This window comes from Sorex fumeus, unplaced genomic scaffold (assembly GCF_029834395.1).
Source record: "Sorex fumeus unplaced genomic scaffold, SorFum_2.1 ptg000018l, whole genome shotgun sequence".
Lineage (NCBI taxonomy): Eukaryota > Metazoa > Chordata > Mammalia > Eulipotyphla > Soricidae > Sorex > Sorex fumeus.
The window spans coordinates 20,831,790-20,856,974 of NW_026606075.1; the positions used below are offsets into that span (position 1 = coordinate 20,831,790).

The window sequence follows — 25,185 nt, forward strand, 5'->3', positions numbered from 1 at the left end:
TGCATCAGCAGCCTGATGGCGCCTTCAGACTTCCAGATACGCCCAAATTGCTGCTGTTCCTTTGGCCAGACCCCAAAAACTTGGGGCAAAGTTTACCAAGAAAGTAAACAGCCAAAAGTTAGGTATGTGGGAAACACACCCACAAACCACCTGTGGCTCAGCTATATAATTGGAGGCCTGGCCTCTCTTGTTCCTGATTGAACTGCTTAATGGCCATGATCCCAGAGACTTAGAAATAAATCTCAAAACCCAGCGGCTTTTGGCAGAAATGCGTTCAGTCCCTGTAGTAGGTTACCGGTGCTGGGCCAACCCAGGTAGGTTTTGTGCCTTGGCCTGTTCCCCCTGGCGGCCCGGTGGCCGCCATCCTCCAGAGGGCACTGGACAGTCAGGTTTGGGCCTGCAGTGACAAGACACGCAGGGCCTCACGGGATGGGAGTGGAGCCGGTCCTGTCCTCCCCACCCCAATGAGACCCCAAGTCATCGCCCACGAACAGCCTTTCTGGCTCCTGATCAAGCTGCTTAATGGCCATGATCCTAGAGACTCAGGAGCAAATCTCGGAACCCTGCAGGTTTGTGCAGAAATCACTCCAGATTTAAGTGTTCAGAATTTCAAAATTGTGTGTCCACTACTGCAGCCACACGACGTCATATGTTATTCATAACCAGCAATAGAAAACAAATTGTCTACTGTTGCCTTTTCAGCAGATCTGAGTGTTGGGGTAAAATCTCAAACAATAATGGTGGGTCTGGTGTCAAAATATTGAATGTGATCAAAGTAGAGAGAGAGAGAGTAATGTGGAAATTATCTGCCTCACAGGTAGGGGGAGGGTGTGGGATGGAGGTATACTGGGGTTGCTGGGGGTGAGAATGGGCACTGGTGAAGGTATGGGTGTTTCATTGTATGACTGAGACTTAGACCCAAAAGCTTTGTAACTGCTGTCACAGTGATTCAATAAATAAAATTATAAAAAATGGGAAAAAAAGTAAGGTGGAGTTCATGCCCAATACAATCAGCTAATCAGTGGCTGAATAAATAGTAGTACTCCTACATAAAAAAAAAAATCATTGCCTTAAAATAATTTTACCTCCTGCAATCTTTCCCAGTGGTGCCCAGGGGCTCTTCCTGGAGTATGGTGCCAGGGATAGAACTGGGGTCAGCTGCACGCAAGGCAAGCATCTTACCTCCTGGATTATCTCTCTGGTCTTACCACCTGCTATTTGTAATTCACTGTGGTTGACCTTCTTGGTAGCATAAAAGAAATCAGGGAAACCAAAGATAATAAGGAGAGTTTTATTTGTAAACTTACAAGTTTACAATCTTTTCATTCTACAAAACTCTCAGAGTAGAGATTGTCTGTTATGCCAGCAGACGTATTACTTATAAGTTGCGAAAGAGAAAGTTTACTTCTTCCCAAATTGAGGAAGAGGCGGCGGCACTTTAATATCCTGACCTCTCTCGAGCTTCTTTTCACAATCCACCAGGTAATTGACTCCATCGATGACTATCTGAACAAGCTCCACCTTTGAGAGTGAAAAAAGATGATTAGTTTGCACAGAAGATGCTGGGAAGATACTGATCAATAGGAACAAAACTGGAACAAATGAGAAACTGCCATGTTGATGGGTTTTATTACAACTTCTTCCGTCTTATTATTGCCCTAGTTCTGGAAGGAAAAGGGGGGGTGTGATAGTCATTGATATAAATGGGAAGCAGAGAATGGAGATTTTCTATTTCTTTAGTTAAAATGGAATCACTACTCTTTTTATAAGAACTTCAACAGATAAAATAATTAACTAGAAATCTTAGAAATTTTTCATCTAGCAGAGAGTGCCAAAAATAGCAAAATGTGTCTAAGAAAGTAAAACTAGGCGTGACATTCTTGTATTGTTCCTTGGCCTAAATCTCAGTCTGATATGTATTACGCTATCTCAGCACTGAATCCACTGGCATTCAGCTATTACTATGCAATATTTCAGATGTTTTTCTGAAATACTGTTTAAAATAAAATGTTTGGCATTTGAATCTTGTTTGCTCTATCCAGGACAACTTTGCTTCTTAAAAGAAACTGTGGATTAAATTTAGTGAACTTTAAAAATTCCTGCTTTTATAAAAGTGGTTTATAAATACTGGTTTTCTTAAAAACTAAAGCACCTCTGCCTAGGAGATTTTTCGGGGTTTCTTCTCCACGAGATTAGAAAATCACCTAAAGAGAACAAACTAAGAAAGTAAGCAGTTACTTAGTTTCAGGAAGCACTCAGATGGTATGGTTTAAGAATACTGAGGCCCTGAGAGAGGAACAGAAAGCTAGTTATTACTAACCAAAGAAACAGAATTTGCACTTGTGTAATTACCCAAACCCCTTTGTTTATAAGGATGGTGGTGAGACTGGCATCTCATTCACTGCTAATGGATTCTTTCTTGTATAACTCTGCAGGAAGAAATCTGATCAGAAGTTAGAAATTCATTTTTTGATAAATAAATCTTATATTATCAGGGTAGTTCATACAGATACATACAGAGATGATCAGAGTTATAAAGACTAACAGTAAATCATCAAATATAAAATCAAGACATTAAGGCTGGAAAGACAGTACAGTGAGTATGGTGCTTGCCTTGCATCAGCCAATCCAGGTCTGATCTCTGGCACCTAAGAGGGTCCCCTAAGCACTGCCAGGAATGATCCCTGGGCACAGAGCCAGAAATAAGCCCTACCAAGAGTGATCCCTGAAAGCAGAACCAGGACTAAGCCCTGAGCTCTGCTGGATGTGACCCAAAACAAAAATGAACAAACAAAAAAATACCACTAAATTAAATTATTTGGAAGATTTTAAATAGAAAATGACTAGGTTGTCATTATAAATCATGTTTTGAAAAATACTTTTATTATGGTATATTTATGATGTATTAGAGGAAAGATATGTTATAATGTCAAATGTATTAGACTTAAAAAACTTTTTAGAAGTTGACTACCTTGCTTTGTAGTAACAAAAATATAGTTAATATAAGAACTAGGCTAGAACCCAGATTTTTAAAATTTATTGCACCATATATTATTCAGTTACATTTCAGCGGTTGCAGTATTTATAGTTGTTTCTTCCTCCAGAAACAGGAAATTTATCAGCGTTGGTAGCACAGACTGACAATTATCTTAAGTGTTTTCTCCCTTTTCCTAGTTTACTGGCATAGATACCAAAAAGGAATGACATATTTAAAAGCTGGAGAAAAGAAAAAGCATCAATAATCCACAGATTTGGTAACCAGTCACCTAGACTTGTGTTATAAAAGGCAGCTCCTCCCCATTAAGAGAATTTCTTTTTTTAATTAAGGAACTGTGATTTACAAAGTTATTCACAACTGAGTTTTCTAAGTTAATAATGGCCATGATATGTTCAGTGGGCCACAAACGAGTAAGCAGGTATAACTCACTGTGACCAGCATTTGATTAGGATCCCTCTCTATGTTTGTTAACTGTGCTCTTTCACTTTATCTCACATATTGCTCCAGGTGTGCATATAACTTGTGAATCTTATCCACCTTGTGTATTCACAGAATCCTAAGGATTGTTGTAAGAGTACCATTTTATATATATACCTAATGCATACCTATTTTTTGTTGTTGTTGTTTGTGCTGTTTGGGGTCACACCAGTGGTTCTCAGAGCTTACTCCTAGCTCTGGGCTCAAAGAATCATATGGAACACCAGAGACCAAACTCGGGTTAGCCACATGCAATGCAAGAACCTACTCACTGTACTACCCCCAATAATATCTTATTTACTATTTTAACCCTAAAAATAAATTTTCAGAAACTACCAAGTAATCCATAAGTGCTAAAGTAAAGATGATGGCATGTGGGATTCAGGCAAAGGTAAATCATAATCATTAGAAAATTCCATGATTTTCCACCCTCAAAGAGTGAGGCCACACCTTCTTTGATTCCTTAGTGTTAAAATCCTGCCATTCTTGAGCAGAATTGAGCTCCTGCGGCTGCAGATTGTTGGAAGAATCTGCACTCAGGGGAAGGCCCATTGTGGATTCCTTACCTTGCCTATACAATCTTGATTTACACAGTGTTGACCTTTATGCAGCTATTCCCATGGAGGTACCTAACAGCTAATATGTCATGTGTCACTGAATGACATTTCATTCCGTGACAGACCATATGTGTGATGTGAGTCCCCAAAGGCTACAGTACACCACATAACCTGAATAAGTGTAAGGTCATACCCAGAGTTTGATTGTTCCCGACATTTGGGCCATGTTAAAAATCATATAACAATGCCTTTTTCAGCAGCATCCCTGCTGTCAGACAACCCACAACTGCATGACGACAGAGCGAGATGCTAACGTGACTCAGAACTCAAAGGAGTGAGCCCAGCTTCCCCATTCCCTTTTCCTCTTAGGCTGACTTGGTAAGAGAGTTCAAAACACAACATGCAAAATACCTCAGATCTTCCAATGCGATCGATGTTGGAAATATCATACACATCAGCTACTGCTGCTGTGTCTACCCCACCAGTACCACGCTTCTGGAGGCGCAGGTTCTCTAGGATCTTAGAAAAGCGTGGATCCTGGAGCAAGGAACAATACATATTCAGTTCACCAGCACTGACACTTAGACTTAAGAGTTAGAGCACAGGCTGGCCTAGGAAGTCCGAGAGCACACTTAGACTTGGCAGTCCTAAGAGTTACTGTTGATTTAGGACACATTTATGGTGCACTGGGACACAGCTGGGACTTTTAAACCTTAAAACAGCCCCTACAGTAGGCATTGTTTTCACACTTATTTCACACAGGAAACCAAGACTCAGAGGAATGGATTTTCTCCAAGTCCAACAACCAGAAGGTAGCAAAGTAGTTATTAACATCTATTCAATTATTGTTGGCACCCAGATGCCAGTGTTGGTGAGTCTATTGTTCCATCTATGTAATAGCTATCATTGGTATCATTAAAATAATGAAGTTAGATCACAGGAAATCATTTTTTAGCGTTGTAATTTTGAAAAAGATTTCAGGAGATTGAGGGGGAAAGGCAGGAAGCATGCTTCCTAAAATTATTTTTTAAAGTTTGACGCTGGAGAGATAGTGCAAGGGTTAAGGTGCTTGTTCTGCATGGGGCCAGCCTGGTTGATTCCTGGTAGCACATAGGATCCCCTAGGGTCTGTACTGTCTAGGGTCTCTCCAAGCAGAGCCAGGAACAGTCCCAGAGCACAACTGCTTGTGGCCCACATGTCCCCCATTCCCAATGTATTTTGGGATGTTGTGCAGAAGTGATAAGATGCCTGCCAGAATCCATTTTCTTTCTCATCCACAGGGAGAGGCATGATTGGATAAGGGGTGCTGGCAACTGAACCCAGAACAACAACCACATCACTTACTAATGGAACAAGCAGACGTGGTGTGTGCCACTTTCAGGCCTAAATGCCTTCCATCTGTCCTTGAGCACATCTGCATGGCTTTGCCCCTACTTACAAGCTGGATCGTGGGGTGTGATGTGACCAGTACTGGGTACAGGGCCCTGAGCCAGGTATCCTGGTGCAGCTTCCGGAGCTACAGCATAAATATCACCTTGAAAACTTGTTAGAAATGCAGATGCTGGGGCTGGAGCAGAAGTGAAGCTGGTAGGGTATTTGCCTTGTTCACAGCTAAACCAAGTTCAATCCCCAGCATCCCATAAGGTCCCCCCACACCCTTCCAGGAGTCATTCCTGAGTATGTCCAGGTGTGGCACAAAAACAAAACAAAAAATGCAGATGTTGCAAGCAGGCTAGGCAAACTGTGTTTCTGTCAGCCTTGGCATGATTCGGATACAGGCACAAGTCCAAGAGATACTCTCTGAACCAGGAGAGGGCAGGGAGGAGAGAACCCAGGCAGCAGAGCCAAGTAGCCCACTTATCCATCTGGATTGGTTACATGAGGGAGAATTAAACGTTGTTGTTCCCTAAGCCACATTCCTTTTCTATAGTGCCTTATCATTTGATCTTGTCTGATACAAATGTGAGGTCAACTTGAGCCTATCTCTTGTTTTCTATTACAGGTGCAGAAAGTAAGGTGAAAGAAGGAGACATAGCATTTCTCATCTCTCCACATAAGGTGAAGGAAGGAGACATAGATTTCTCATCTCTCCACACTTGAGCAGAAGTGGATGGAACCCAACCAGGTTGCTGGCTATAGAACATTACCTTGCTGAGCTTTGGGATCTTAACATGGACACCAGCCCGTAATCCTGTGCCCAGGTTCGACGGGCAGGTCAGAATGTATCCGAGGCGTTCATTCCACATGAACTCCCAGCCTCGTTCTTGGATTAATCGTTCCACCTACAAGAGTAAATAAATGAGAGTTGTTAGGAATCTGTTTGTATAAATATATATATATACACACACATATATATATATATACTGTTGGTTTTGAAGTAATCTACTTTTACTTAAACTTCTAGATTGGATTGTTTGTTATTGCTCTTTGTAAAGATACATATCTTTCAGTAAACTACATTTGTTAACTTTAACAAAAAAGAGAATCTATTAATTCAGATATATTTATGTGTTATGTGTTATGTACGTTTTCCACAGATGAAATGTAGGTCTATTTGCAGTACTTCTTTAATTAAAAAATATATCTTAGACTATTATAATTAAATTATATGAACCTTAGTAATTTTTGAATACAGTATCCAGCTCATATTAAACAGTTGCAAAATGTCAGTTAATGTTCTTTTTCACAGCATAGTAAGTTTAAAAGGAGATTGGATTTCTCTGATCAAGTTACTAATGAACACAATAGTTATTTCTTGTCTTATCTCAATGCTTAGAATAGCTAAAAGCAATGTTAAAGAAATCAGAGAATAATGATCAATAGGCTTCCCCATACCATTTTGGACTGGGGAGGGAAGCAGAAGCCTTTACGAAAGAAAATCATCTCATTTTTGAAACATTTTTGAAGTCCCATTTCCAAAGAGTGCTTTGAACCATACAAAAAATCGGTCTCATCCTTGCAGTACCATAGCACTTCCTTCCAAGAGTAAAAAAATAAAGACATTTTATTATAATGATTATAAAGAAATCTCTGACAATTTCTTACTTCTTTAAGTCCACGACAGAATCGCTCAAATACTCTCTTCATATTGCCTCCTTTTTCCATGGAGATTACCCTGGTGTGGTCTTCCTCATTTATCCAGATGAGAAAGGTCTTGTCGTAATTATGCCTAATGAAGAAAGCAATGTGGTATTGGGTGTTAATTACATTTGTTTCAACACATGAAAATTTCCACTCTCTTAAAAAAGCTTGATTACTTTATTTCACCTTCCTCATTTCCTACATGGCCCTAATTTCTGAGTTGTGCCTGGACAAGTACTGCAAAATAATGTTATTTTGACAGATAAAGAAATAAACACATTGTAGCCTGCAAAGAAATCATGTTTTTTTACTCAAAGAGAATATAATCATTCTCCTTCCTCAGAATAGGATGGCAGAAACTCAGCCATGGTTTGAACCACCTTTGATTTGAACACTGAGAAGAGTACATTTTTATTTATTATTTTGTGTTTCTTTGGGCCACACCTAACTGTTCTCAGCGTTTACTTCTGCCTCTGTACTTGGGGATCTCTCCTGGCAGTGACTGGGCACCCATCACTGCCAAAGTGATCTATCCTCAGGGCAGAGGGTCCGATTGGGTTGGCCATGCACAAAACAAGCACCTTAACCCCTGTAGTATCCCTTCAGTACCCTAACCAGAGTATTTTATCTCCAATACATTGAGCCAAAAATCTTGTGGTGCCTAAGAATAAACATTTTACCCACAGCCCTAGGTGCTTGGGGTGCAGATGACTCAGCATGTTTGCTGCACAAGAATCTGCCGTTCCATCCTCATTGAGCTGCTGCAGCAGCCTCTGAGCACTTTTATCTCAGCTCCTTCAAGTAGTATCAGAACAACCTGCCAAGGTGCTGAGGACTGTTGGCCAAGATAAAATATGTGTACACTTAATATCCATTCTTCCTCACAGGGTTGTGCTTACATGTTCAATATTTACCTTTCGTTTCCCGCTCCCTTAAAATTATGAGCCAGATTCTCTGTGAGGTCAAATAATCTGAAGCTATGTTTTTCTTTAAAGTGGAGTCTTTTATCTCATGCATAATTCATGCAAACCTGCGAACATTTTCGCACATCTTAGACTAGTCACACCATACTCAGGCATCACGCACATACACTCACATGCCATCTCTAAGTACTCTCTCCTCTCCACTGCGCTCAAGCTGAGCATGCTGTCAAGAGCAGGTCACAGCAATTCCAGGTTAGGACAAGCAGGTGATCTAAAGGAGATCGTCTGCACACATTGCAAACGTGAAAATGTTACGTCCATACCAGATTCCCCGGGCATCTGGCCAGTCACGGGCCATCCCAGCACAAGTTAGTAAAGGGGATACTGGTTTATCAAACAGAAAGTGGTCCTGCAGGCCAAAAGGGACAAAACAAAAGGGAGAAACTGATGAGACCAGATGATAGCAAGTGTGAGGTGACCAAGTTTCAGCTCACAAATATGGCTGGCATCTCTCTTGCAGTCTCAGATGCCCTCCACACCAGTAACACTTTATTATTATTTATATATATTAAAAAAAAAAAACTTGAGTATTCAGTTGCTATCCACCAGAGACGGAACCTTAATTACTATGGTTGAGGCCTGGACATTGGTATTTTTTGAAGATGTCTGGCTGATTCCAATATATAGTAGGGTGGAAAATGCTGTGTTAGCCTGAATGGACATACTTAATGGCCATGGAGTATGTGTCCCCTACAAATACCAGCACTCCGCAGAGGCAATGTGGCCAGAGAGTGGAAGTCTGCTCAACATTTAGCTATTTCTAGCATTATTGTTTCATTTATTGTTTTATCATCCATCTCATTAGAAAGTCTCTGAAATGTAGTGTTCTAGGGAAAGATGGGACCTTGCAGTTCACTGCAATGAAGATGAAGATGAAGGATACCAGGTTAAGTGAAATAAATCAGAGGATGAAAGACACATACTGGATGATGTCATTTATCTGTGCCGTATGGAACAGCAAAATGGGGAATTGATGGAATTGACAATGACAAACCCTTGGTCATGGATTATGAAACTCAAATTAGCAAGCAGTGGAGTAATGGCATTAATGATAACCTTACTTTCTGAGGCAGTGGTGAGAAGTCTTGTGCTGAGAGAGAGAGAGAGAGAGAGAGAGAGAGAGAGAGAGAGTGTGTCTGTGTGTGTGTGGCATATTCTGAGCCTAAATAAACATGGGTTGAATCTGAAATAAAACAAAACAAAATACAAGGAAGCGGGAGCTAAGAGGGATTGACTGAAAACAGGGCTAGAAGTGACAGAGGGACAGTGGTTGAAGATCTCAGGCACTTTGGTGGTGACGGGAGACAGTACCTTTATACAAACACCAAAAACATTAATGATTGTCAGCATGATACATAAATTATAATGAAAATAGTCTTAATATAATAATCCTCTACAAATACAAAATTGCACCATTAATTTCATGCTGATAATGTGTCAGACTCAATGCTACATATTTTTATGTCCTTTGATCCTCACAATAACACTAGAAGGTAAGTATACTCATTCTGTTTTATAGGTTTTGAGAACTGAACATCAGAGAGTGAAAACAGCCTATCCAGTGGCATTGGCTAGGAGTTGTAGAACTCAGATTGCCATCTAAAATTGTCAGACTCACAGACCTCTGCCTTAACCACTCAAAAAAGGTTCTATCAAGAAACCAACCCAACAAGTCGGCAGGCAAAGACTGGATCCACATGGTGAGAATTTGTCTGCAGAAACGATGTATTCAAATATGATTATAATGAAATAAGAAATCAAGGGATGTGTTCCCACACATCTCTAAGAAGGTAAAATGCTAGCTAAAGACCAGGAAAGTGTGTCCCTTCAGCTGGAAGCCAGAAATGGTTATTTTGGGGAAGGCTTATCTGTACCTGCGTCCCGAGAGCTAAGGAGACTGGCGCTAAGCCAGTGGCCCACCTGCCCGCCTGCTTTGCTGTGCTCTGCGGCTTGGTCTTGGTCTACCTCAGTGCAGAGAGAAGCTGTGGAAGCACATGAAGAGGCAGCAGGAAGCCCAACTGTGGCTCCAGTGGGATTCAGGTCAGAACGTCTACTTGCAATTTCCACACTTTTCTAGCTTCTGAAACTTTGCACAACCCTTCTCCAGGCACAGGCTTGAGCTTCCTGCACCCAAGCACTCTCATTGTCTATGTTTATAACCAGCAAAGAGCTCCTTTCTTTACTCCACCCATTCCCTTTTGGAGCTCCCTCTGCAGCTTTGATCTAGCCCCACTGCTAGGTTGCTCTAAGGCTTCGTCTTTAAACTGAATAGGCTTAAATCTCTGCCCTGTGGGGTTTTTTTTTTCTTTTAGTTTTTGTTTTGGACCACACCCAGGAGGCCTTATGGGAAGGCAGGGATCAAACCAGGCAAGTGCCCTCTGCCCTGCCTCTCACCCCGCACATTTGCCCCCACCCAAGTCCCTGCACCACAGGCTAGGGACCAGAACTCCCGGGGTGGCCCCCATTGCACAGGTCAGAAATCTCAACGTAGCCCCAACTCCAGCATCCCCAGGTGGTTCAAGGGGCCCCACTCACATCGATGAGTCTCTGCTGATCGTGCTCCGTCATCTCCGACAGCCGGTAGTAGCGGCCAGCCAGATCCCCCTTGAGGCCCTCCAAGGCGGTGATGGCAACGTTCTCCACCTCCCGGCGCTCTGCGCGGGTGCAGGCAGGCGGCAGGCTCAGACCGCGGATGCTGCGCCCGGTGCGCACCCGAGAGGACAGAACGTAGCGCTCGTCAAACAGACCGTGGGTGATCTGCAGGGCAGAGAGCAGGGGGCCGCCAGGATCAGCGTTGGCCCAGGAGCCTGCCGCAAGCACGGGGAGCTCTGCAGGGGCGCTGCAGACAACCCACATGCTGGGCACATTCTGGAACTTGGAGGGGTGAGGGCAGGGGCCTTAGAAAGAAGCCGACAGAGAGACTTGACCCAGCGCCACTTGGAGGTATCGTGGTACTATTCGATCCAGGACAAGTAAAGGAATGGCAGAGGCTGACCAGAAGAGATGTAGGAGCAGGGCAGGAGGGTCCTGGAACTTTGGTGTTGGTGTAGGTGCAGTAACTGTCTGTCAAGAGCATGAACTTTACCACTATTATAACCATGCTACCTAAAGTATAGTAACAGTAAAATATGATTAAAACTTGAATTTAAAAAAAAGGGAATGATTGACCTGGAGAGATAGCTCAAAGGGCTGAAGCTCATGCCTTGCCTATGGGAGGCTGGATTTGAACCCTGGTATCTCACAGTACTCTGAGCAGCTCCAGGAGGATCCCCCCCCCCCCCCCCCCCCCGCCCCAGCACCTCCATGTATGAGCCCTCTAAACAAACAAGATAACACTTGGTGACTAACACTCTTCTGGTGGTATTTACTAGGAGCTTTATAATGGGGTGGGGGCAGAGAAATGGTGTAGTGGATAGGGTGCTTGCCTTGTACGTGGCAGACCCTGATTCCATTCCCAGCACCCCAAAGGGTCTCCTGAGCCCACCAGGAGTGATGCCTGAGAGCAAAGCCATGAGTAAGCCCTGAGAACAGCAGGGTATGACTCCAAAATAAAAATAATAATAATAATTAAGTTTAAAAGGGATGGGGGTCGTGGAAAAGCAATAGAGGGAGTAAGGTGCGGCTAGCATGCTACTGACTCTGGTTCAATCCCCTGCACTTCATACGGTTTCCTGAGCACCACCAGGAGTCACTCTGGGGCACAGAGCTAGGAATAGCCCCCTGAGCACCACAGGGTATGGACCTTGCTTCAGAAAACAATGAAAGGACTCTTTTTTTCTGCTTTTTGGGTCACACCCAGCGACGCACAGGGGTTACTCCTGGCTCTGTACTTAGGAATTACTCCTGGCGGTGCTTCGGGACCATATGGGATGCTGGAAATTGAAAGCTGGTCCCACAACTTGCAAGGCAAATGCCCTACCTGCTGTGCTATTGCTCCAGCCCCCCTCAGGCCTTTCTTACCTGATTCTCACTGGCCCTCTAAAAGGTTCACTCTGCTTTCAAGGACACTGGGGCATCCTCTTAGGTGCACCTCACTTTGGGGCTTGGCTGACTGATTCATAGGAAGGAGAGAGAGGGCCAAAGCTTACCTTGGATGCATCCAGGTCTGTGGGGTGTTTCATAACTCTGGGGTCGTAGCCATTGTGTCTTAACTTGATGACAGGGTCGAAGAGGTCAGCAAACACCTGGGGGAGGAAGGAAGTTCCTACTTACTCTGTTGTTAATGTTTTGTGTGTATTTTTGGCGGTGGCTAGTATTGATCCCAGGATTTTACAAATGTTAGGCAAGGGCTCTCCCACTAAGCCACATCCCTCATTCCTATCTAGATTGACAGGGGCTCCTTGCTCTTCAACCCACATTAAACTACACATCCCCAGGACATTTTCTTGTCGTTTTCTCTACATATGATGTATGTTTTTTGTACGTTCCTCATTTGCACAAACTCATGGCTCTTCATGAACATACGTACTTCTCAAAAAACCACTAGAATATGTGTAAGCCATGGCATCACTCTACCTCTCCTGGCCAGAAAACTGGACACCAGTCCTCTTAAAGGCTGTTCTCCAGCCCGCCCTGGGGCATCCTTCCCAACTACAGTTGTTTCATTGCCACTAAGGCTCTCTGTTTTGTTCAGTGGCTCCTGTACTCTTCCTCTGATGCAGGTAATCCACTTCACAATATGATAAAAAAACAGAAATATTTCATTTTTTCTTTTTTTTTTATTGGTGGGGGAAGGAGCTATACCCAGGGATGCTCAGGGTTAACTCCTGGCTTTGTGCTCAGGAATCACTTCTGGCAGGGCTCACGGATCGTATGGGATGCTCAGGATTGAACCAGGTCAATATGGGATGCTGAAGATTGAACCCAGGTCAACCAGATGCAAGGCAAGCACCCTACCCACTGTACCATCTCTCCACCCCCAGATTTCTTTTTTCTCAATCCATCCTCTGAATGAGCTTGGATCACTGTATGCTGCTCTCTAACTCCAGAGGCAGGGTTCAGAGAGGCTATGCAGGAAGCCTGGCCCCAAGGGAGCTGCAGGGCAAGCTGGTCTGGATTCAAATGTCCGGGCTTCCCTGTGTGAAAGCTGTACATATGATGGGCACAGGCTGGCCCCACAGAGGAAGGAGGACCGGGATCCCCAGAGCAGCCCCAGCCTCTGGAATCAAATTTACCTCATAGGATTCCTCATCACCAGCCACCATGCCCACGGTCTTGATGAAGGGGTGGCCAGGGTTGTCCACTCCGGTCTGGATGCACTGGTCCAGGGTGTAGCCATTGGGAGTCATCTTGTTACGAAGCTTGGCATAGATGGATGGGGTGAGGCACTCGGCCATGCAGTTGTTGTGCTTACGCAGGTCAGGGTAGTCAGCACTGCAGGGTAGAGAGAAGGTTTCAACTGGCGGCCCTGCAGGGACGAGCTGGAATGGGCTTCGGGCTCATTTGCTTTCCACCACTGGCCACAGCCTAGGGGCACCCAGCTGGGATTCATGCTCAGTAGTCAGGACTAAAGCAGTCAGGTTTCTTCATTTCGAGGTGGGGTGGAGGGCTTGGGCCACACCTGGCAGTGCCCAGGGGCTACTTCTGGGTCTATGCTCAGGGATCTCCCTGGCAGTGTTCAGGGCATCATATGTGGTGGCAGGGATTAAAACAGGACCCAGGAGCTGGAGTGATAGCACAGCGGGTAGGGCGTTTGCTTTGCACACAGCCAACCCGGGTTCAATTCTTGGATTCCCAGCATCCCATATGGTCCCCCGAGCACTGCCAGGAGTAATTCCTGAATGCAGAGGCAGGAGTAACCCCTGTGCATCAGCTGGGTGTATCACTGTATCACTGTCATCCTGTTGTTCGTTGATTGCCTCGAGCAGGCCCGAGTAACGTCTCCTTCATCCTAGCCCTGAGATTAAAAAGTGCCACATTTGAGGCTCTTTCAGGTTCAGGAGAATGAGACCCACATTGTTACTGGTTTTTGGCATATTGAATACACCATGGGGCGTTTGCCAGACTCTGCCGTGTGGGCAGGATACTTTTGGTAGTTTACCAGGTTCACGCTGGGTGTGACCCCCCAAAAAAATCAGAACCCAAAATTATGACAAAATATGTTCTCTAACTTGAGACTTCTTTTGGGGGGGAGGCAGAAAGGAGGCATAGGCCACACGTGATAGTGCTCAGGACTTATTCTTGGCTCTGTGCTCAGGGATCATTCATGGCAGAGTTCAGGGAACCATAGGTAATCCAGGGAACCATACACAGTGCTCCATGCAAGGGGCTAGAGATAGTACAGAGATAGCGCAGTGGGTAAAGTTCTTAGACTGTGGACAGTCTATTAAATCCTCAGTACCCCATATGGTCCCCTGAGCTCCTCCAAAAGTGATCCCTGAGCACAGCCAGTGTGGGGGAAAAGAAACTAACAAAAACAATTATAAATGAAGGCAAGCACCTTTCCCTCTATATTACCTCTCTGGCTCTGGCTTTTATTTATTTATTTTTTTAAATTTCCTAAGCTAATATAAAAGGGAAGTGGCATGCCTAACTTTCCAAAGAGGATATGGAGAGAAAATCATTAAAAAGAAATTGAAGTCATAGTCAAGGGGCCATAGCAATAGTATAGTTGGTAGGGTTCAATTCAATCCCTGACATCCCATATGGCCCCCAAAACATTGCCAGGAGTAGTTCCTGAGTGTAGTGCCAGGAATAACTCCTGAGCATTGCTGGGTGCGAACCAAAAAGCTAAAAGGAAAAAAAGAAAAAGAAAGAAAGCCAAAATAATAATTAAAAAAAAAACAGAAAAAATGAAGTCATAGACAGAATCTCCCTGACCAGCCCCCTAACCCAGTAGTCAGGGTACAACAGCCACATTTGGGGTCTACGGGGCAGTTCAGCACCTTGAAATGGCACTGCCTTTTTCTAAAGCATCTATCTGCTCTGGGTCTTGGTGGGATACAGCTTCCAGGGCCACAACCACTTTGTCGAGAACAATGGCCAGCTATTGAAATGTAGGTGCAGGAAGAAACCAAGTGGGTGTTCTCAGAGACCCAAAGTGGCTGCTAGGAATTTCCCAGAACCCCTGATTCCTGAAAGTGGCAGGAAATGACTTGGAGCATGCCGGGATTTGCCTCAGCTCTCTGACCGCCTTCAAACCAGATCTTCAAAGTCCTTCTGCGTGTACTTTCAATTCCACAGCAAGCTTCCCAGGGCCGGGAACTAAGGTCCATCTTCATTACAACCTCCTATTCCCAAGCCTCCCTCCACTCTGACTCCCCATCCTTCCAAGTTTCTACTTAAAATGAGAAGCTAAACATCACATGTTGGAGAGGCAGTGAGGCAAGGGTCTGAATTTCGTCTTACTAATTGTGAGAGTTGGGGCACTACTGAATTTTTCTAAGCTTCTGTTTGGTCACAAAAGGGTGCTAAAGAGAAGTAAAGCTGGAGTACCCATTTTACTCATCTTAAATAATGGAATAAATAAATAGTGCCCCTAAGTAAACAGCACTCATAAAATAAGCACTTTGTGTAAAATGCTTAATGCACATGAGGTGTAATAAACATTAGCTGCTAATACTATTACTATTCAATTAGAGCACAAAGTCTGGGCAGGTCTGGTGCCGCTACACTCACCAGCAATCTCACAGAACCCCAGACTTCTTCACCAAGTCTCAGAAATGGTTGTTAATCTGACTTTTCCAAGGAAAATCCAGGGACCTTTGCTGATTATTCCCAGCAGGAGAAATTATACTTCTGGCTAACATTTTGGATTATTTTATTTCAAGTAATTATTTTTTGGCTTGGGGCCACACCCAGTGGTGCCCAGGTTTGCTCCCAAGTTTGTAGTTAGGGGTTGCCAGGAGACCATGTGATGCCAGGGATCAAACCCAGGTCTCCTGCCAGCAAAGCAGGCACTCAGCCATTTGAACTCTCTCTGGCCCTGGAGTTATTTTATTTTATTTTTAATTTAGGGATTCTGGGCCACACCTGGCTGTGCTCTGGGGTTTCTCCTAGCTCTGTGCTCAGGAATCACTCCTGGCAGTGCTTGGGAAGGATGTGGGATGGGCTTATCACCGTACTATCTCTCCAGCTTTCTGGAGTTACTTTTAGTTATTTATTTTAAATTCCACCTATAAGGGAAACCATATAGTATGTGTCTTCTCTTGTCTTATTTTTCATTCATGTTGTTGCAAATGAAAATTTTCTTCTTATTTTTATGATTGAATAGTAGAGAGAGAGAGAGAGAGAGAGAGAGAGAGAGAGAGAGAGAGACTGACAGACAGACAGACACAGAGAAACTCTCCCCACCCCTATCCTCAGAGTTATTTTTAAAGCTGAGAGAACTGACCTTGGTGGAAACATCTTGGGCTGCTCCCGGGTCTCGGCGCGTACTTTCTGCCGGTTCACCACATATCCAGTTGTCAGGGCACTGGTGCCCAAGGCAGTGAACAGCAGAGAAGCATTGCGGCCTGTGAGCAGCTTAGAGAAGGCACTGGCCATTCTTCTTGATGGAAGAGTGGAAGAATGTCTAGAAAGGAGAGAAACTGCATTAGGACACCTCACGGAAGAGTCCTCAAGGACAGAGCAGAAACCAAGAGGCAAGAGAAAGATCAGGGCAGTTCTGCTTTCTCTTAGATCCCACCTCCTCACCCTCACTATACTACTTAGGGCAATCTAGGAAGACTTAGAGATTGTGAAGGTCAAATTTCTTGAAGTTCATACCAATCCCTCCCCCCCCCCCCCGCCCCCCGCACACACACATCATTTGATTGAAGAAAATACAAATAAAAACAGAGAATGTCTACTTCTGCCACTTTGACAGACCAGGTACTTGTTTGATCCTTATCACAATATAACCTCTAACTAGACTCTACATAGGAGTGATTGCTGGGCTTGTAAGAAGTAGCGAAAGTCTCTGAGGATCACCAGCCGACATCATTTTCCCAAATGATTTGATGTCAGAGTTCAGAGCAAGGCAGTAGCTTTGGGTTGTGTTGGAACCAGATGTCCTTGAGCACCAAGGATAGGATAACAGAAGTAAGATGGGAACTGAGACTCTGAATTAGGAGCCTTAAAAAAGGCTGAAGTAACTCAAGGTCAGCAGACTTTCCACCTGGCTCCTAGTAGAAGCCGACTCAAGCCCTCTGAGGGGAAAGCGTCTCAGTTGTAGTTCCGGTTTCCTTCCTAGTGATTAAGGTCATACAATTAGCTCTTAAAGATCACTAAGCACATAAGAGAGGCTGTGAACAGGAACCGAGAGAAAAACTAACAGATATCTAGATTCCCAATGACTGAATTGTCAGGAAAGATACAGATTAGTTCTGTGTGAACTGTTTCATCAGTGATGGCATCACACAAATGAGCAGCAACAAAAGATTATTATGACCCAATAAATGTGAAAGAGATTCATAAGGACTACTGGATACAACACAGTTGAAGACAGAATAAACACAAAGGGTGCTTTACCTTAAGAAATTAGCCATAATGTAGCACAGAGAAGTTTTTAAAAAGGAGATATAAAATATAACTTAAGAGACATGGAGGACAGAATGATATGTCAAATATGCTTTGAACTGAAGCCTTGGGGTGAGAAAACAGAGAAGTCATATTTAGAGAGAAATGGCTAAGAAATTTCTTGAACTGCTGAAAGTAAAAAAAACTCATGATTCAAAAGAGACAACATAGCTGGAAAATTAAAATCACACCTAGACAGTAAACTATAGATTATTGGTGACAAAAATATCAAAAGCAGACAGAGGGCAGAAACAGAAAATGGTAGGTAGGGCACTTGCCTTGCACACAACCAACCTGAGCTGGATGGTTTCAAAGAGACTTTGCTCTGCATGACTGTGTGTGAAAATCTTGGTGACCCAGAAAAGGGTAAACTCCTAAGAAAGTGAGATCAGCATGGCCTGGCATACTATCCTAAGAGTGGCATTCGGAGGTCCGCTCTCTTCCTTGATTGAATCATGGGGAAAGGGATGAGTTTATTAATTTCATTCTTCCAAGATTGCCACTTGAAATACTCTTTCACTTCTTCCTTTTTTTTTTTGAGAAATGTTAGGGAGAACCTTGAATATCACTAAACACATCAAAGTCCTTAAAAATTAGAAGTTTATTTTTCTATGTTATCTCAAGATATTTGGTATGAAAGCAGTCTTTCCTCTAAAGGAAATTTCTAAAAATAAATTTTCTTAATCCTACAAGCATTTATTTTCATAATCAGTGAAGAAGATAAATGGGCCATTTCATTTCTTATTTTCAGTTAAGGGGTCAAACTCAGAGACTCACATAAGTGCGCTATTCTTTTCACATCACTGGCCTCATAATGGGCGATATTTGTTGTTGTTGTTGTCGTCGTTGTCGTTGTTGTTGTTTGGTCTTCATTTTGTGTGGTATTGGGGACTGAATCCAAAGACTCACACATGCAAGGTATGAGCTCTCCCTTGCATGTAAACTCTGTCTTACCCCAGGGTCATTTCTTTTTTATTTATTTATTTATTTATTTTTATTTTTAAAAGTGAGACATCATGAGGTACAGTTGCAGACTTACACATTTTTGTGCTTGGGTTTCAATTATACAATGATCAAACACCCATCCCTCCACCAATGCCCATTTCCCACCACCACGGATCCCAATATCCCTCCAACCCCCCATCCCCCCCCATCCCACCCTGCCTCTGTGGCAGGGCATTCCCAGGGTCATTTTTTAATTTTGTCCTGAAGATGAGTAATAACTCAGGATTAATCTCATCATGTGACTCTGGGGGTATCATCTATCTCATCTCAAGAGCTAGGAATATCTAAAGAACTGTGTGAATGCTGTCTGACCTGATGTGAGCTAGCAACCCTAACTACAACTTCAGGTGTGTTTTACATGTTTTTGCATCCTCAAGTTTATTTCCTGAGCAGATAGACAAGGCTGTCATATGAGTTTTACCAGAGAACTCACCCAAGTAAGAGAAAATTTTCCCAAATTCTTTCCAGGGTGTAGGAGCCAAAAAAAATTAAGATGGATCAGGGTCTCTATAAACTAACAAGGCTCCTCCTCACTACATGGTGCTGGGGATCAAACCCAAGGCCTCACATGTATGAGGCAAGTTCAACTAACAGGAAGTGCATTTATCTTGGAGTTTGTCTCAAGTGCTCTGAGCTTTTAGTTTTCTCAGTCTGCCTGAGTGTGGAATGTTTGCTCAGTCCACTGGAGGAGATGCACCGTAAGAGCAGCATTAGGAGGGGAGAGTGTCCCCGGGAAATCTGCTGGCAATTGGAGGTCTTCTCTTCTTCCCCGTGGGTCAGAGGCAGATTCACAACACTAATGCTTGCAATCCCATTACATGCATATTTGAATTTCTGGGGAAAAATGCTGTTCATTGAAGTCTCAGACCTCTCTCTCTCTTTTTTTTTTCTTTTTGGGTCACACCCAGTGATACACATGGGGTTACTCCTGGCTCATGCACTCAGGAATTACTCCTGGTGGTGCTCAGGGGACCATATGGGATGCTGGGAATCGAACCGGTTTGGCCGCGTGCAAGGCAAGCACCCTACCCACTCTGCCATCGCTCCAGCCCCAGGCTCAGACTTCTCTTGTGGCACTGATATCTGCGCACTGGCAAAGGACTCTGGAACAGCCCACACCGCTGGGAATTTTCAGTCCCTTACTTCCCACTCCCCTGCTTCCATGCCCTGTAAGGGACTTGACAGAGACAAAGTTTAGGTGAAGAATTTCTGCTTCCTTGACCCACATTCCTCTCCAAGAACACAGGCAGATACGGAGTATCATAAGTATCCATTGTGAGGTTGGGTGTGAGATTAAAACAAGTGTCTCACTGAGCAGTCAGTCACAGGGAGTGGCAGGGACACACTCAGCACAGACCCCAAGCCAGGGCTGCACTAAGACCTCTTTTCCTCCTCAGTAAATTAAATCTCAGTGGTAATTAAGTGTTTGTCTTTGCTACCCAGGCAGAATCCTGCTTTGTTTTAGAGATTTCTCCGTCATCGAGGAGGTCCCAAATATTCCAGTACCTCACTCGGTCTGCAATGGAAATGCTGCTCAGAGGAGGTTCAATTTGCTCTTTGAACTGGCGATTGCATGGCGCATAAGCAAGTCAGGCTGGATGAGATCTGTCTATAACAAGCAATCTGAGTCCACCAAAGTGATTGGTGTTTGGCTTTGCCCTGTTTCTGATAGTTTTATTAGTTTATGGAGCCAGTGAGACAAAAATATGGAGCAGAAAGAAGTCTCTGTGGCAAAATGTTTTAATTTCATTTCATTCCGTCTATGGCCAGAGCATGACATATCTAACTTCTGTGAAAAGATGACTGGAGAGAGGAGATGAGAGGTCAGAGCCAACTACTATGTTTCTGGGGCAACTTTAAGTTTCACATCCAAAACTTAAAGCCTCTGGATGGACCCGCTGCAAGCCTGAGCCAGAGGTTTGTGGGAGCCTTGTGGAAACATCTCGCTCAGAGGCACATCTTGCAGAAATCATGTGTCTATTTCAGTAATGTCTCTTTCCAGCCTTGTAGTTGAGATCCAGCTTCTCTTTTGGTGCATGATGAGCAGTCAGGTGAGAAGGACAGAGCTTCTGGCCCCAAGCAGGGCCTGCTCCACTGAGATTCTTGTGGAAGGAAATACAGAGCAGAGGGAAGTTGGCTTCTCGGCCACTCTGTTGCCCAAGTGCCATCCCACCCACAGGCTCGGCTCTCTGACTTGATCCTCACAGCCCCCACTGCGCCCACACAGTTAGCATCCACTCTCTCACATGGTTGCCTACAAGGCTGAGGTCAGTTAAGACCCTGGATGGGCTGCCGCTCCCAGCAAGAAGCAAGGAACTCACTGATTAGATGACACAGAATGGAATTAGCCAGTTAGGCCTCTATGTTCTTCTCCCAGACTCTTCTTATCAGCCTTGTTAGTACCAACCTCTCAAACAGGGTTGATTCACCTCTGAGCCTTTGCTCAGAACTTCCCACCCAGAACATCCTTTCCACTCCTGCCAGCTTGCCCACACCTCATTGACATTTTAAAAACTTTTCTTGGTCTCCTACCATGACCTAGTCCCAATGCAAGGAACCTTCCATCTTTGCAACAATCCTACCAAGTAGGCATTATGTTGTGCCTGGGGAAACTGAGGCCCAAGAAAGGTGACGGTATTAGCATCAGGTTTCAGACCCAGCATGTTGAAAGATCTGGGATTTGCATCCAGACTTGTCTTTTGTCCTGGGTTTCCAATCTCATTGCAGACTAAACTGCCTCTACCCTCACCCCGAATACTCAGCAACAGAGAGTGTCATGACTTTAGTCCCTGGACCCCATCCAAGACCACAGAAATTTACGACACTTGGAGACAGCATCATTTTTTCAGTGCTGTGACTTCCCAGTTTTAGAACATGGTAGGTCTGCTGTTTTCTTTCTTTCTTTCTTTCTTTCTTTCTTTCTTTCTTTCTTTCTTTCTTTCTTTCTCTCTTTCTCTCTCTCTCTCTCTTTCTCTTTCTTTCTTTCTTTCTTTCTTTCTTTCTTTCTTTCTTTCTTTCTTTCTTTCTTTCTTTCTTTCTTTCTTTCTTTTCTTCCTCTGAGGCTTCTGCTCAGAGTGGCCTGAACTCCAGTGCTAGCCCCACCCACTCCGTTGACACCAATATGCCTGTCAGCTGGGAAGGGAAGTAGGGCCAGTCTGTCTGTGGTGAGGAGGTGGGGTCCTAGCTTGTCTTCTCACTCCTTTCCTCTCAGTCTCTCCCCAGTGTAGAAGGGGGATAACAGGGATGAGCAGAAAGGGCATAGATGCTACCTGCCTCGATTTCCCAACCTGGAACGTCTCATGACTCCTAACTTGAAAAGCATCATTTATAGCATCAGGGATAAAGTCTGATAAAATTTCTGGGCTCCAAACTCAGATTTCTACATGGGGTACAAGAAGATAATCAAAGGCAATGAGACTGTGGTTATTCTAACCCTTAGCCGAACCGTTAAAACTTAAGGACCACCACCCTAACTCCTTTTGCAGAGTGCTTAAGAGCTGACTTTCTCTGCCTAAAGTAGGTATTCTGGGAATTAAGGTCCTGGTCGAGGTTTTATCTGGTTCTTTGACTGCCTACAGTATTAGGCATTGGGATATATCACTGCCTCAGTGCTGAGCCTCCTGGTTGTCCTGAATATCCTCGACAGAGACACTCAGAGTGCCTTTCTACTAGCTCAGAGTTATTTCTGGTCCTATTGCACTTGACGTCCATGAGTCTGAACTCTTTGGGCCTGGACGACGGCCGCAGACCAAGGGGAGGACCACGTGTCAGCTTTTCTTCCAGAGAGAGTCACCCCAAAACAGAGGACGTCCTTGGGGTTGGCTCAGCTCCACAGAACGCTCTGCACAAATTCCCATGTCTGTCTCCCGGGCCAGTAGCAGAAGGCTGCCCTCTCCCAGTTGGAAGAGAGCAAAGGGCTCAGGTTACTTCAACCACCATTGGATTTACTGTTTCCCTAACAGTCCCCCCGGGCATCTCTGCTCCATTCGGGCATGTAGAAAGTCATAGGCAGGAGATGTTTTACGGCTCCTGTAAAATAAATGCCTTTCCCAGGCCACCTGTCATTCAAAACACAGGACCATGACCAGACTTCTCTCCTAGCAATAAGTGGTTTTCCAGAAAACAGGAAGTTAGGAGCCACTGAAGTTACATAAGAAAATGAGTGGGAGTTCCTTTCTCGCGCCCCTGTGAACACCACTGCCAGGAGTGATCCCTGAGCACAGAGCCAGGAGCAGCTCTTGAGCAAGGTGAGCTGTGGCCCCAAACAACACTAACAACAATTGCTGTATCACTGTTATCCTGTTGTTCATGGATTTACTCGAGCGGGTGCCAGTAACGTTTCTAATCGTCCCAGCCCTGAGACCTCAGCAGACTCTCCTTACTCTTTCCTTACTATTTCCCAATGCTGCCATATTGGAGGCTCTTTCAGGGTCAGAGGAATGAGACCGTTACTGTTACTGTTTTTGGCATATCGAATATGTCATGGGTAGCTTCCCAGGCTCTCGGTAGCTTGCCAGGCTCTCTGATATATATATATACTGAATGTATTCTGCCCACATGGCAGAGTCTGGCAAACTCCCTGTGGCGTACCCAATATGCCAAATACCAGTAACAATGATGGGTCTCATTCTCCTAAAGAGCCTTGAATATAATTTCAGGGCTAGGATGAAGGAGATGTTACTGGGGCCTGCTCAAGGCAATCGACGATTAACAGGATGATTTGTGATATATATATATATATATATATGAGTAAGGCATATATATATATATATATATATATATATATATTTCCCTCTGTGATTTGTTGCCTACCAAAAACAATAACAAAAAAGAATCTCCTGCAGCTTCCCAGGCAGGGGCATGTATGACCTTAGCAATCACCTCCAGGGCTGGCTTCTGCTGAGTAGGCAGGAACTTCCAGAATGCTCCATGGGGTGTGTGGGTTGTGGCAGAGAGGAGAGAGTCAGTTTTTAGGGAGGGGCAAAGAGTGTTTCAGAACCACTCTCTTCCTACCTGAGAACACTCAGAACCTCTAGTCCTTTCCCAGTCTTCACCTGAAACTTCCTCAGGAGCCCCTTTGCTAACGTTGACCCAGCATTTGACCCATGTTCTTGAAATGTGACTTGATCCTCAAGCAGAGAGAGTTCACAAGAGCCTGTGGTACTTGTGTACTTTGCTGGAATAGTCCTCTTACCCACAGAGGGAATTAAAGTTGGGGGTCTCTGGAAGAGATGTCTATGAAGATAGAGGAGGATGTGTCCAATAAACTAGCAAAGCCCGAGTCTCAAAGACTGGCAGAGCCGGGGTGTTAAAGCCAAGTTCTGGCAGGGGCTCTGTTCTACTCCACGGCCCTGCTTTTCTCCATTTGAGAGCAGACCAAGGACAAGCTGGTTCAGAAATACCCCAAGAGTGAGAGCTGTGGATAAGAACAGCCGCTCTGGTCCAGTCTGGGAACAGGACACCAGTTGGTTGGTGCAGCCAATTCTTGTCCTGAAGGCATTAGCTGCCACCTCCATGTGATTTTTTCTGCTGATTGGGGGTGGGGGTGGGGTGTCCCCACAGAGCCTGGGCAACTTGCAAGAGAAGGCAGTGCAAGGGTGAACTAAAGGGCTTGGGCTTGTTTTGGCAAATGTCATTTACCACACCCACCAGAACATTCGAAGGCAGAGATATTATCTACTTAGGGGAAAGGATGGGGCTGAGAAAGCGAGCAAATGAGCGAAGAACCACCCTTGTGTGAGTTTTGAAACACATTGAGGCTAATGCTGCCACATTTTTAACTCCAGAGGAAACCCTTACTTGCCTCATTATTACTATATTAATAATTTCAAAAGACGAGCCTCTAGAAATTGTATTAAACAGTTTGAATTGAGTCCAGCTAGTAACCCATCCCCATCCCTTTGGAGGGTCACAAAACGTTCCTTTTTCAACTAGTTCTTCCAGAGTTTCTGATTGACACTTCTTTATCCTGCCGCTGAAGGGAAAAAGTCTCAAAAAAAAGTTTCTCTCTCAATTACAAGCTCCCTACCCCAATTCACTGGTATTTAAATTATTTTCTATCAAGAAAAATCCTAATCAGAGGCCTGAGAGATGGTCTAGAGGGTAAGGCATTTGCCTGGCAGCTGCGGACCTCGGGTTTTATCCCTGGCACCCCAAAAGGTCCCCGGAGCCCCATCAGGAGTGATCCCTGAGAACAGTCCCTTGTATAAGCCCTGAGCACCGCCAGATGTGGCCCCAGAAACAAAAGAAGAAGGGAAAATCCCGATTCTCAGGAATAGCAGGTCAGAATAGCACCTCCGCGCGGAGGGTCGCCCCAAAGGTCAAGCTGCCTTTTCATGCAGGGAAGGGGGGAGGCGTCGGTCAAGCGGGCACCCGGGGGTTACTCTGGGGAGTTTCATCCCCCAGGAACAGTTCCCCTCGAGGACTGGTCCCACCCTGCAGCTCTGCATGCCCACCAAGCCACGTTCCCGCTGGGAAGGAAAAGCCCGAGATTCGCGGCCTCACTGACCTTGAGCTGGAGTGTCGAGCGGCCCGCCGCAAGCACCCACCAGCCAAGAAGTGCCGCGGGAGGCCGGCGGTCCCGCGG

The 25,185-nt window shown here is 44.6% G+C and overlaps 1 protein-coding gene across 1 annotated transcript; it reads right to left on the reverse strand.

Annotated features, from left to right (window-relative positions):
* Nucleotides 1-1,275: 1,275 nt before the first annotated feature.
* On the reverse strand, nucleotides 1,276-25,185 carry CKMT2 (creatine kinase, mitochondrial 2). Its single transcript, XM_056112622.1, has 10 exons — nucleotides 25,108-25,185; nucleotides 16,429-16,608; nucleotides 13,271-13,469; nucleotides 12,185-12,280; nucleotides 10,632-10,853; nucleotides 8,360-8,445; nucleotides 7,078-7,201; nucleotides 6,180-6,314; nucleotides 4,444-4,569; nucleotides 1,276-1,521 (listed from the first exon to the last, which is right to left on the reverse strand). The coding sequence occupies exons 2-10, from the start codon at nucleotides 16,578-16,580 to the stop codon at nucleotides 1,402-1,404; spliced, it is 1,260 nt and encodes a 419-aa protein (XP_055968597.1). The 5' UTR covers nucleotides 16,581-16,608; nucleotides 25,108-25,185; the 3' UTR covers nucleotides 1,276-1,401.

Bases quoted from the DNA above. Each gene is read 5' to 3' on its own strand.
- CKMT2 (XM_056112622.1), bottom strand. From the start codon at position 16,580: ATGGCCAGTGCCTTCTCTAAGCTGCTCACAGGCCGCAATGCTTCTCTG. The intron at 10,854-12,184 runs GTAAGCTTTGGC...TCTGCCCTGCAG, and splicing joins CAGACCTGGATGCATCCAAG to ATCACCCACGGTCTGTTTGA. The intron at 4,570-6,179 runs GTAATGTTCTAT...TCCTTGCTCCAG, and splicing joins AGATCCCAAAGCTCAGCAAG to GATCCACGCTTTTCTAAGAT.